The sequence below is a fragment of the Eptatretus burgeri genome, chromosome 3 (assembly GCF_056783735.1).
Source record: "Eptatretus burgeri isolate ZD-2024b chromosome 3, Ebu_testis_v1, whole genome shotgun sequence".
NCBI lineage: Eukaryota > Metazoa > Chordata > Myxini > Myxiniformes > Myxinidae > Eptatretus > Eptatretus burgeri.
The window spans coordinates 139,599,997-139,612,762 of record NC_140963.1 but is presented as its reverse complement, the minus strand read 5'-3'; the positions used below and the strand labels follow the sequence as shown (position 1 = coordinate 139,612,762).

Sequence of the window (12,766 nt, the reverse complement as noted above, 5' to 3'; positions counted from 1 at the left end):
ACTACATGCCTATTAATTACGTACGATTTGAACGTCAGTTGCATGATGACAACACGTAGTCTATTAATTATGTACTATTAGAATGTTGTTCTTAAACATTTTGACCCTTTAGTCTGTTGGGATCCCTTACACCCTGAGGTTCGGAGACCGGATTGCGGCGAGATCATGGTGGGTGGTTACACCTACTATTGGTCTGGTTGCTCTGATGGTTACCATACCCAAGGAGTTGCTCTAGCTGTGTCCAATAAGCTGACCCCAATGATAATTGAGGGAACACCGGTTAATGAGCGTATTATGAGATTAAGGATTCGTCACTCCTCGGGTGTCTCTTCTCTGGTCTCTGTTTATGCTCCGACTGAGGTGATTGCCACGACGTTTCCAGGGAAAGAATTCAGGAAAACCCTTTCATGCTACGAAATGCGAAGGCTTATCGTAATCAGGTGCAGCACTCTCATGACAGACAATGAAGCAATGCTTCAGGTCTTAAACATTGAATCGTTTGGGTTTGAGTAACAGAGGTAACTAAAAAATTGGTACTCTTTATGATGGCCATGTTGGTATAGTTAGTAACACCCAACTGAATGTGATTTAAGGTTATCTGTTCAATTGTTTTCGTTACGAGTAGTTGTGGAAAGTACATCGACATATTTTACTGTTATTGGTCGGAATACTGTGACCGTTTACCTGTGTTCGACATCACGGAAAGAAAAACGACGATTGAATCCCCCTTCCCCTTCACAAATCGTCCTGTGAGTGCGCATGCGCAATGCTTCCCCACCCCTTCACAAATCGTCCTGTGAGTGCGCATGCGCAATGCTTCCCCACCCCTTCACAAATCGTCCTGTGAGTGCGCATGCGCAACGCTTCCCCTCCACTTCACAAATCGTCCTGTCAGTGCGCATGCGCAATGCTTCCCCTCCCCTTCACAAATCGTCCTGTCAGTGCGCATGCGCAATGCTTCCCCACCCTTCACAAATCGTCCTGTGAGTGCGCATGCGCAATGCTTCCCCTCCCCTTCACAAATCGTCCTGTGAGTGCGCATGCGCAATGCTTCCCCACCCTTCACAAATCGTCCTGTCAGTGCGCATGCGCAATGCTTCCCCTCCCCTTCACAAATCGTCCTGTGAGTGCGCATGCGCAATGCTTCCCCACCCTTCACAAATCGTCCTGTGAGTGCGCATGCGCAATGCTTCCCCTCCCCTTCACAAATCGTCCTGTGAGTGCGCATGCGCAATGCTTCCCCACCCTTCACAAATCGTCCTGTCAGTGCGCATGCGCAATGCTTCCCCTCCCCTTCACAAATCGTCCTGTGAGTGCGCATGCGCAATGCTTCCCCACCCTTCACAAATCGTCCTGTCAGTGCGCATGCGCAATGCTTCCCCTCCCCTTCACAAATCGTCCTGTCAGTGCGCATGCGCAATGCTTCCCCACCCTTCACAAATCGTCCTGTCAGTGCGCATGCGCAATGCTTCCCCACCCCTTCACAAATCGTCCTGTGAGTGCGCATGCGCAATGCTTCCCCTCCCCTTCACAAATCGTCCTGTCAGTGCGCATGCGCAATGCTTCCCCACCCTTCACAAATCGTCCTGTCAGTGCGCATGCGCAATGCTTCCCCTCCCCTTCACAAATCGTACTGTCAGTGCGCATGCGCAATGCTTCCCCACCCTTCACAAATCGTCCTGTCAGTGCGCATGCGCAATGCCGCCGTTGCGTCCGGACAAAAGCAGTTCCGGTGTTGCGAGTCTACTTCCTGAGTCCGTCCCCTCGGTTTCCGTTAAACTTTTGCACACGGCGCGGTCCACGAAGCTGTTTGTACCCTCGACCTTGGTTTGTGTTTGATGTTCCAAGCAAAGCAAAAGAGGGACAGAGGAGCGGCGTAATGCACACTGGCGCGTTGTCCTTCTCCGGTCCATAACATGGCCGTACGACCGGCGATCCGGAAGACCATTAACAGCTCCGTGCCTCCTTGACACCTCGGTTCGTCCTCTGCCGTCCATCTCGCGTGTCTCCGATGGCGTTCGGACTTGCGAGTCCGTGGGACGTCCGGGGACTGGTTCTCCTGGTGATGTTTATCTCCTCCTTGGTGACGGTCATCACGTGGCTCGTTCGCTTCGTGTCGCTGCGATCACGGAGGAGGAATCGCTCGCGGAGGAGTCTCACCGTGGCCGAGCTGGTGGTGAAGTTGATGGAGAACGTCGAGGGACAGGAGAAGGCGCGGGGGGCGTGGCTGGAGGAGCTGAACAAACCAGGGCTGTCAGGACATGAGGTTGTGTGTGTGTGTGTGTGTGTGTGTGTGTGTGTGTGTGTGTGTGTGTGTGTGTGTGTGTGTGTGTGTGTGTGTGTGTGTGTGTGTGTGTGTGTGTGTGTGTGTGTGTGTGTGTGTGTGTGTGTGAGTGTCAGACACACATTGTAAGTGAAGCCATGTTCTCACATTCAGTGCATGTTTTTGATGCCCAACAGGTTCATTTTGATGATATCAACCTAACACAGGTTCCCCTCCACCTGAACGGTGTGACGTGTGAAGATTGTTCAGACGGTACCTTTGTACGTACTACTCGACTTCTCCTTTACAACCCGTGTGCCATTATCCATAAGGACAAAGTGAATGAAGTCTTGCATCGTTATCGTGACAAAGAAACTTTTGCTCGATCGCTCTGATCACGTGCGAGATGACGTCACACTGATATTGCTTTGTGAGGTCGAAGGTCATGTTCAAGTGCTCCACATTCTCCAACCTCCTTTGGCACTGGAAGCCGTTGAATTGAGTCTGAATTTAATCCTTCCCACAACTCAAGTGGTAGTGGTGTTGGTGAATGGTTGCTATTTCACCACTTTTTAAATGAGTACATTGCATCACAATATGCACATCTTGTTAGTTTGAGATTTAAGGACAAGGTTTCTTGTCGACTTGCTGACGGGTGATTAGAACACGTCCTGACAGTTTGTACGTTCACCGTACCATGTCTGATTCCATCACCCACCCTGCCCTTACCAGAGTATATCTGCGCAAGCGACGGTACCCAGCTTGAGTTTTCGTTTCTCTCACTCGTCCAATTCCACTTTGTACCACGGAAAGCTGACTCCCCTCCACCTCCAGGTAGTACTGAAGAAGGACCAAATGTCAAAACAAAAAATAGTGTGGGATTGAGGTGAGGTATGTGGAGAGAAATTTCTGGTACTCAAGTGCTTCTTGTGGCCACCAGGGGGTGCTTCGTGGATTAACCGACAAGCAGCGAGGCCTGCGTCTTACCTGGGCGGTGACCGACGACCCTTCCATGCAGATCTTCCTAACTGCACCTGATCGGAGCCAGGTAACTGGTGGATGAGTGGAAGAGATGGTCTTCCAGGAGAGTTTAATAATATCAATTACATGTGAACATGCTTGACAGGATGACCTCCAGATGCTGCGTGCCAAAGTACGGAAGCTCTTCCTCTTTGCCATCCCCGCTCTGACTCTAAACCTCTCTTTCACACCCAAGGTGAACAAAGCAAACTCTCTCAACGAAGATACTTCTCTTCCATGCTCTAATCTCCATTTTTCTACCCACACTGACCCATGCTTCAACCTCTCTGCACTTTTGTCTCATATCAACAGAAGTTGGACACAATAGTGTCTCCCACACCCCCGAAGCCTCCTCGTCTGCTGTCACAGCACCTGCGCGTGTGTGGTGGTGTTTCAGAGTGGCCAGAGGGTACAGGCAAGTAACCTTCCCTTTTTCTCCCTCTGCCCCTTTTAGGATACTGCCATTAGTTCTCCACTAGAAACTTTGTGTAAACACAATTGAAATGGTTCTCATGCCATGTGCATTCAACTTGGTATATCTGGCACGAAGATCCTTAAAGGAAGATAGCTGAGCTCACAGCATCTATAAACCTGAGTACAATAGCCAGAGAAAGGACAAAAAAAAAAACACAATGTCCTAATTTGAGACCAACAAATAAATACAGGACTCAAGAAACCTGTTTGTTTCCATATCTGAGTACTTAGCTCGAGATGCTGGAAGCTCAGGTGTGTGTGTGTGTGTGTGTGTGTGTGTGTGTGTGTGTGTGTGTGTGTGTGTGTGTGTGTGTGTGTGTGTGTGTGTGTGTGTTTGTTTTTCAATAAAGTTGATAAAACTTTGACTTCCTGCCATTTGTTTGTTTTTTGACCTGTACCGTTTTCCTTTTGAGAGTATGGTGGAGTTATTGTGCTATTTGTTCCCTGGGATTTCAAGCTCCGTAGCTCAACTATGCCATTGACAGTAAAGCAGAAGACAAAAGTAGTGGCTCTGTGGTATGAGACTAAATCATATGGAGACACCCACCAGAAAATGTTGTTGTGGTTGTTGATGGCACCGTTCAAGTGGAAATGGGCTTCATCACTGAACCAGATCAGGTTGATCCAGTTTGGGTACCACTCCATCCTGTCACTGAGCCAATTGTACATACCAAGTCTCCTTCTAATGTCATCTTGACTCAGTTTATGCCTAATAGAGATGACATATGGGAAAAGTTTCAGTTCCTTAGTGAGGATACGCCATACCGATGTTGGTTTGATGCCGAGCTCCCGGGAGCACCGGCGGTGGGACTTGTTGGGAATGTCCACTGCAGAATCCCGCACGGCATCGATGTTGGCTTGGCTCTTGATTGCTGATGTTGGCCTGCCACTGTTTCCCTTGCTCTGGTTGTGCACTGTGCCCTTGTGCTCAAAATGTTTCACAACACATTGAATGGCACAATTTGTGGGTCCATCACGTGTTCTGAAGTCGTATTCCCGGCAGAACCTCCGGCGGGTGTATCTACACATGCAAACATTATATATCACAAACACACTTCCGTTAGGTGTGCAAACCATTGACAGCCTATACACCACCCATGTGCCTCACTTCGCCACAAAAATGCACACAATTTGAAATTGCGTGAATATCGACATTTTTAGATCTCCATACGCACTGGAGCTCTTAAATGAGGCGTCATCCAACATTATACATGCTGTGGTTAACGTTTACCCCGCTCAGAAATAATCGCACGACTCGCATTTTATATCATTCATATAAAAGGACAAAGTTTATGCATTAATCTTTTTTTTATTTAAAACATTTCCACCATGACATCTTTCCCTTGCACTGATGAAGGAACTTCAGAAGCACATTCTGCAGACTTTTTTTTTTCTTTCTCAAGTCAAAAGCACAGCTTCCTGCCAGTGTTGAGAGTCCAATCATGAATGACCTGCCGGTTCCATTCAGAAAAACTGCTTCCATGGTCCATAATGAGTGCTGCAGATGTCTACCCTCATGTACATGTGCAAGATGAAGCTAAAATGTTTGTTGCATCAACTCGAATCTCCCATTGATTCCACCACTGCTGAAACTCTGGTTTCACATAACTTGACCACCATTGCTGTTTCCACGCTAAATACAATTTGAATGTGGTAGATTTCCTCTCGTATCCACAGAATGCAGGGCAACGTCGGGCTACCTTTCCGATTTGTCGGCTCGTATGGGTTCCCCCATTGGATTGCAGTGCCAACATGGTTTGTGTGTATCATTTCAAATGACAGTTTTGGATACAAATCCTGCCATTTCCATTCTGATATAGAATGCTGGCCAACATCTCAACAAGTAGTAGAACTTTCATAACCAACCAAACAAATTAGTGGTGTCCAATCTCAGACCGATGCTTTCAAGGACCACTCGAGGCCAATCCTGATGGCAAACGTGAAGCATTATTGAGCATGACAAATTAATTTGTTTCAGATGCCTTGCATTGCCTCTTGCAAATGGACGAGCCTGCCCAGCGGCATCTCGTACCCATTGGTCCGGCCCAAGCCATAAATGACTCCCTCGGAGGCTCCGACGCAGAACACCGATGGGACCCGGTCTCTTTGTGAGTGGCCATGGTCACACATCACCCTGCTTTAATACTGCTCTCAAGCACTCCAGCACATGTACCTTTGGTGTGTTTGTGGGTTAAAAATTGTGCACTTAAAGAATTACAAGGTGTGTGTGTGTGTGTGTGTACATTAGTGAACTGAACACAAAGTCCTCAGCTCTCACCTGCAGTCTGCTGGACTGTTCTCAACAGCCAGGTGAGCACATGGCTGTTGTGTTGACATCTCTCCTCCACTTTGATTGATACCTGTGCACACAAGGCCGAGTACGTCGGTCGAACTGAATGATTTGGCTGTGCTTTGCAGACGTGAACCTTGGAAAGAAGACCATGAGGTTGGACCCAGGAAAAGGGAAGCCGTGTGAGCGGCTCTGCCTATCGTTGGAGGATTTGGAGAATCCTGCGGCCCAGAAACGCCACAAAATATTTGTGGAGGTGAGAGCTAGCAGTAAAATTAGCAACATGCTTCATCGGTCCTCTTCCATTTTGTCGAACAGTGAAATCACAGCTTCTTTTGATAATGAAAGTACATTTCAAGCTCCTTACACCAACTAACCAACTCCTATTCATTTTGAAACGTTTTCTTTACAAATACGTAATCCATCTTTACTTATAATTTCACTTCTTCTGATGCCCCAACCCAAAGCTGGCATATATTGACAAGCCAGGAGACATAAAGGGGCTCAATGCACAGGGGGGCAACAGTACCCCGAGCAAGAGGGTGCAGCTGGAACGATCCGTGCTTCCGGATGGTACCCTGCTCACCACGGTTACCACTCGGCACAGCCGTGCGAGAGGGAATGCACCATGTGGTAAGCTCCCTCCCCATGACTCATTATCGGTGCCATCGGCTCAATTGGTGCGTGTATACCGTCGGTTCACGTCCAAACAAGAGCAAGTTGGAAAGCGCACTTCTGTTTACACATCGATGTCCAAATGTGGTCTTTTCAAGGACTTGCACGGCAAGCACAAACTGTGAAGGACACAACATGGGGAACATGTAAGGGTACATAATGATCCAGAAGCATTTGATAGAAGCACTTCAACGCCAAATGATAATTAGTAATTTGTGGGGGTTTCATAAATTTTGGGAAGGAAATTTATTTTTATTTTTTAATTATTGGGGAAGAACAACAAAGAAGGGGTCAGAGGGGTCTCCATGTACTCGTAATTAATTAATACAACAAGTTGCTGCGTGAACCATAGCAACTAAATGAGGAAAATTACCTGCTTGGGCTTTTTGTTTGAACATGTCACCTCACTTGGAAGGTTGGCATCAAGATTAAAGTGCAGTAACTGAAACTTATGGGGAAGGAGGGGTCATTCAAAACCTTTTTTGGAGGGAGGAGGAGGAGGGAGGGTGGGGGGGTAGTGATGTCTTGTGATTGTTTTGGATATAAAATCCAGGCTTATGGAAGAGTAAACATGGGGTAAAAAAGGCAACATGACAACAGTGGGGTAATGGGTAACCTTCCCTTTTTTGTGTATGTGTGTCGTGGATATGGTGCCAGGGATATGGTGGACGGTGAGTGCAGAAAAGGCGAGGAACACAGTAATCTGCAAGTAGAAGGGTTAGTTTAGAGGGGCTAAAGTGGGTCTAAAGGTTCACGGATAGGAATGGGGGATGGCACGAGATGGTGGTACACCACCCACTTGAAGCCCTACTGCGAAGGGTGGGGTTGAACAGCCTCAACAAGGCAATTACACAAACAGGAGAAAAGAGGGTTAAACCAGAAGAGGGGTTGTTAAAGTTTAACCAGAACTGGAAGAAAGTGTGCATTCTGGCAAAGACAGGGAGGGGGACTGGATGACAGAGGAAACAAGATTGGAGTCAAGGTGGCAGAGGGAAAGCCACTGCCCTGTCTGCAGTTTGAGGGCAATAGGCCTTGTGCTTCTGCCTCATTGTGGGAGATGCCAAGTTGTGAGGCACGAGACGACCAAAGACAATACCTTTGGGTAATTCCAGCCTTCAATGCGAGATGATTGTGTTGACAGGAATGTGTTGCCTGTGGCAGTGGCGGAAGTGAACGCCAGGTTTTCAGCAGCTTTGTATGCCACAGGCAGCCCATGGCTGTGAGATTGGCAAGCAGACCAGGATTCCAGAATGTCAAATGCCTGAGATATCTCCAGGGAGACAGTCATGAACTTTTTTTGAGACTTCGGCCCTCTGACTGTTGCTGAGAGAGAAGCAGCCGTGTGTCCACAGTTTGGTCGCTATGACAAAATGCAAATTGGTGAGATATCGGGGGATTAGACACATGAGATGGGAGGTTGGCAGTAAGGATAGTTTCCCTTGGTCTGCTTCTCGATTATGTCAGCTTCCTGGCCTTTCGTTGAAATGAGGATTTTATGAATATGAATGATATTGGTTATCTTCGAGGCAGACAGGGAGAAGCCAAAAGTGAAGGACAATCTGGAAAAGCAAGTTCGTTTGAAAACACCGATGCTATATGGCACATGACCTATTTAGTTGAGGTTGGAAAGAACTTTCTGTGCAGTCATGATTGAGAAAGATGGTGTACTAGAAAGTGAGTACAAGACAGTATGTTGGGGGACAGAGCAGAATTGGCGAGGTAAATGATATTTGGAAGCAAACACTGAGATGAGACATCCTGCTTCATCTTGAGCAGAGTCTGCAGAGGAAAGGGGGTATGGAAGGAGAGCATAGACCACACGGACTTGACATGGCACCACCATGACTTGAAGGAAGAAGACCGATTGGAACGCTCAGCCTCGAGATCATCAAGGTGACCTTTTCTGGCTTTCCTCATGATTGGATCTCTGCCAGCCTTGAAGAAACCTAAAAGTTGCCATCCGTTGGGTTAATCTTCCAAGTTGAGAAAGTAAGTGTCGGCTTAACTGCAACCAGAGGATTTGGTGTACCATGATTGTGGAGTGGATAAACACACGCGATGGGATAAAACGGTGCATGAGAAAGAAGACTTTTGTTCAAGTCTTCCAAGGTGGAACGACAGATGCTGTGGAGATTTTTTTTGACAAGAACATGATCATAGGCATTAACAGGGGCAAAGGAGGAACAGGTGTGGGGGTTGAATGGAAATTTTGCTCTTGTTGGGTTCAGAAGGATGTACTATGACCATAAATGTATGGTCATACATGGGTCAAACCCATGGGATCACAGAACGCCGAAGGAGCACTGCTATAGCTGATTGTTGGAGAGCCAGCTCCCAGGTAACTGGCATGGTAGTAGTTGAAGTTGCCAGGGAGAAGGAAAAGCGAGTTGGGATGGATGGTTACCAAAACTTGGTGGACCATTTTGGTTGCAGAGAAAATGAACTTAAAAGGTAATAAACCCACAAAATCCTGGCGGACGTATACCAATAGGTGACCCAGCCTGTAAGTTTTGGTACCCCGATAACTGCAATAATCACAATTGCATAATATTAATGTTGTTACAATACCCCCACACCTCCCAACCCTGGCCGCTTCCAGAGAGACAGTGTTTTGAGTCCGAATAAATATCAAGAAGGGCACAAAGTGCCTCTTCCTTAATATGGGACAGTTCCTCATTGTGCAACTTTAACACGGAATGAAAATTCCTTTCTTGGCTTATACTGGACGAAATTGGCTGCAAATTTCAGAAGTAAATCCTTTGCACATTGAGGTAATGTGTTCCAAATTTCAGCAACGTCCATTTCCTCATTCTTGAGTTTTTTTAACGAAAACCCTCGAAAAACCCCTCCCTTTATATGAACTTTTCTACAGCACTCCTTGGTTCCTCCTGAGAACACAAGGGTCAGCACGCACACGAGATTTTTTTTTTTTTGAATGTGCCATATTTTCTATTGTCTGGCATTTTCCACAAGCCATGGAATGTCCCTTATTTTTTTTTTTATAGTTTGCCACATGGCGCATACCGTATAAAGGGGCCTTTTCTATGCCCCTGGCATTTTCCTCAAGAATAATATGGTAAACTCCACCAGACAACTCGCAACTCGCTAAAACTATGTAAATATCTGATGCCATACAACAGAGAACCAACTGAAAGATTATATTCGGAATGAAACTGCACCCATTTCAATGTACAGGTACATGGATGGATGGATGGATGGATGGGATGGATGGATGGATGGATGTAGAAAGCAGAAACCTGTGTTCAAAATTACTAAACTTGGAGACATTACTGTGATGTAATTCAAATGGAGCAATTTACATGTGACGTACATGTATTACCCCACATGTTTTGCTGGCTAACTGTGATACTATTTCTTCACAAAGTGACTCTGCCTCCACCCTGTGACCATTCCCAAAATCTTCAGTTCGCTCCCCCATTAAGGTTATGGTGACGGAGACGGAAGGACCCACGGCAGGAGCAGCTGAGACTTCACATGGATCTCAGGAACCTCAGCCTTATGGTAAGACCTCGGCCACGAAACACGGTGCCCAACCACGACGGCACAACCCAACGTACAATCGACATTGATAGTGTGCAATGCCAACCGGTCGGTTAGTGTTATTGAAGTATTCCGTGTGGTGACAAGGTTGTGAGAGCATGTCGGTGGCACGGCGAGGGCCAGGTACGGTGGCGGAGCTTGCGATGCAAAGCTTGGTGTCCTCTCCACAGCCGAGTACACCCACCCGCCGCTCCATGTTGCTCATCTCAGGCATCGAGAGGGTAACCGTCCCGCCTTGTCCGGACTCACCTTCGGACCTTTTGAGCATTTTCGCTTGACGGAGTTTTGATGATGCCAGCCGTGGATTTAAACTTTAATCAGTTTGAGAGTTGATCAGATAAACGGTTTTGCTTTGGATTGATGGAAAGTCATTTGGTAAAAACAGAACTCACAAGAATTTGTGAAAAAGTGTGAATTCACACGTTTAACATGCCGTTTCTTAAAATTAATCGTCTACCCCTGCCTTACCCCCTCGCCAGGTTCCCTTAATCCAAGATGAAGTGGCGCTATCCCATTTATACGCTCGCAGCATGGAAAAATACAAGGGTGAACCTGCAGCGCCCGATGCCTCCGGAACCCCACCTTCCACTCCACCTCCCACAGGTCCAACCAATTCCCCCCAAGCCACGCAGTCAACACCGGGTTCTCCGACTCCTCTCTCAAAATCTCCTCCTGCTACACCATCTGAAGCTTCTGAATCCACTTCTAGAACAAATGGGGAGAGCGAGAGGAGTGTCTCCCCGATGTTGCCTCACCTTGCATGTCCCAATTCTGACACCGTGCAAGATGGGGAATCGGTGAGGGAAGTGGACACACAGAGTTTGAAGGAGCGAAGAGGTAATGGTATTGTCTTGTGTGAATTTTGCTCTCACCTCTTTCCTCTCCCCACTCATTGTTTCCAGTACTGTTCTTGATGTTCAATCCCGTCTCCAGGTACATTCCGTATGAGCACGCTACTTCGCCGGCGCAACCGCACACCCACTCAGCCCCCGGGGCTCTCCCGTTCTCAAGAACATCTCCACACCATCCAGAGGTTGCATCGAACCCCATTGTCTCTATCTCGATTCATCCACCGGCTGCGACCTCATTCTACAAACAGACAGTCAGCCAGCACCTCGTCGAGCCCTGGAACCATTCCCAGAAATGGTGTGGCGGTATCCACACCTGCACAATAACCATGGTGGGTGGATGCTGGCAAGGACACGCAGGATGCAAACTGGCCCTGCTCACTAAACCGGATCAAGAATGTGATTTTTTTTTTTTTGTTTTTTGTTTTTTTTGGTGGAAAATGAACAATTTATCTCAAAAATAAAAGAGCAAATCGATTTATCATCCTCAGCTTTTGGTGTGAGTACTCATGTCTGGGTGTCCAAGGCAAGCTTGGAAATTAAGTGAAGGATCTGCACTTGCAGTTGGGGGATTGGAGTTTGAGAGACTGGAGTTGTCCTTGCAACCTGTTTTAGTTATCTAACCACGTACTGCATCCCTGACTGACCATTTAATGGAGCAGCAGTTTTTGTTTAACCTGATTGGAGACTCGTGGTGGAGCTTGTACATGTACGTATCTCATGTACTTTTACATGAATTCAAAAAATAGGTTTTTACAGAACTTGTACCAGTGTTCCGTACATCCCAAGCCAGGGGTTCAGATGGGAATTCTAATGAGCCCACCCCAAAGGGTCGTCATCATGGTGGTTGCAGTCCTTCTGAAGAAAAGTAGGTCCATAATCAATCCAAGGTAATTGTGTACAGGGTGGCCTGAAAGTCACTTTACCCCTCACAAGTAAAGCATTTGTTCCTAAACTCATAGGTTTTATTGTGCAGTGCTTGACAATAACTAGAACGGCACTTGGTGGAGCACATACCTCTGCCAGACTGAACAGTTTACATTTTGTATCCCATGCACTGCTCCTGCACTTGCTCCCATACCTGACCTGACCTGATAGGTCGGATCGGGATCCGTACCTGAACCAAAATCGAATCTGCTTGTTCTCGTTACCAACCTGACTCATCCACCAAGTTTTTTTTTTTTTTGTAATCCATCCGTAATTGCCTCAACCATCTGCAATGGACTGAGGTTATGTTTTCACCCGTGTTTGTGTGCAGAATATCACAAGGCTATGGACGGATTCAGATGAAACTTGGTGGACGGGTTGGGTGTGTGACGAGGAATCGATTTGATTTTGGTGAAGATCCGATTCCAGATATGAGAATCTTTTTTTAAGTGATTGTTCACCATTGAGATCGGGCCAAAAACGACACGTGGAATGATATTTCAAAGTTGGACGGATTCAGACGAAACGAGGTGGATGAGTTGGTTTGGGGACAAGAACAAGTCAATTAGATTTCGGTTCAGGTCCGGATCCAGATCCGGCCTATCATTGGGATACAAAACACTGTTCAGCCTGGTGGAGGTATGCGCTCCACCGAGTGCTGTTCCAGTTGTTTTTTCGAGGTATTGTACCATAGATCGTTTTTTGGCC

General features: G+C 47.0%; 2 protein-coding genes and 1 long non-coding RNA gene across 9 annotated transcripts in view; 1 reads left to right on the top strand and 2 right to left on the bottom strand.

Moving 5' to 3' along the window:
- The window catches only part of LOC147031131 (uncharacterized), a 95,081-nt gene extending 94,307 nt beyond the window's left edge, over positions 1-774 (bottom strand). For all 6 annotated transcript variants that reach the window (XR_015056671.1, XR_015056670.1, XR_015056672.1 and 3 more), the window contains exon 1: positions 685-774. This is a non-coding gene — a long non-coding RNA (uncharacterized LOC147031131). The remainder of the gene's footprint in view (positions 1-684) is intronic.
- A 923-nt stretch (positions 775-1,697) lies between these two features.
- On the top strand, positions 1,698-11,615 carry LOC147031130 (phospholipid transfer protein C2CD2L-like). 2 transcript variants are annotated; one of them, XM_085875875.1, is made up of 14 exons: positions 1,698-2,253; positions 2,415-2,544; positions 2,996-3,097; positions 3,204-3,311; positions 3,390-3,479; positions 3,596-3,698; positions 5,736-5,865; positions 6,006-6,067; positions 6,176-6,303; positions 6,515-6,680; positions 10,149-10,244; positions 10,371-10,504; positions 10,763-11,120; positions 11,217-11,615. In XM_085875875.1, exons 1-14 carry the CDS (start codon positions 2,012-2,014, stop codon positions 11,456-11,458), a joined length of 2,091 nt encoding a protein of 696 aa, XP_085732001.1. In that variant the 5' UTR covers positions 1,698-2,011; the 3' UTR covers positions 11,459-11,615. The 2 variants fall into 2 exon arrangements, with proteins under 2 accessions (XP_085732001.1, XP_085732000.1); XM_085875874.1 differs by having other exon boundaries at positions 1,699-2,266; positions 2,461-2,544.
- Positions 5,047-12,766, bottom strand: part of EI24 (EI24 autophagy associated transmembrane protein) — a 36,320-nt gene continuing 28,600 nt past the window's right edge. The window contains exon 10 of the mRNA XM_085875914.1: positions 5,047-6,841. Coding sequence (XP_085732040.1) covers positions 6,787-6,841 — 55 coding nt within the window. The 3' untranslated portion in view covers positions 5,047-6,786. The remainder of the gene's footprint in view (positions 6,842-12,766) is intronic.

What these genes read in the sequence shown, in the direction of transcription:
- LOC147031130 (XM_085875875.1), top strand. Translation starts at nt 2,012, where the DNA reads ATGGCGTTCGGACTTGCGAGTCCGTGGGACGTCCGGGGACTGGTTCTC. An exon ending in CTGCACCTGATCGGAGCCAG is followed by an intron (nt 3,312 to 3,389) that starts GTAACTGGTGGA and finishes CATGCTTGACAG; the next exon opens with GATGACCTCCAGATGCTGCG. An exon ending in TCATCTCAGGCATCGAGAGG is followed by an intron (nt 10,505 to 10,762) that starts GTAACCGTCCCG and finishes CCCCCTCGCCAG; the next exon opens with GTTCCCTTAATCCAAGATGA.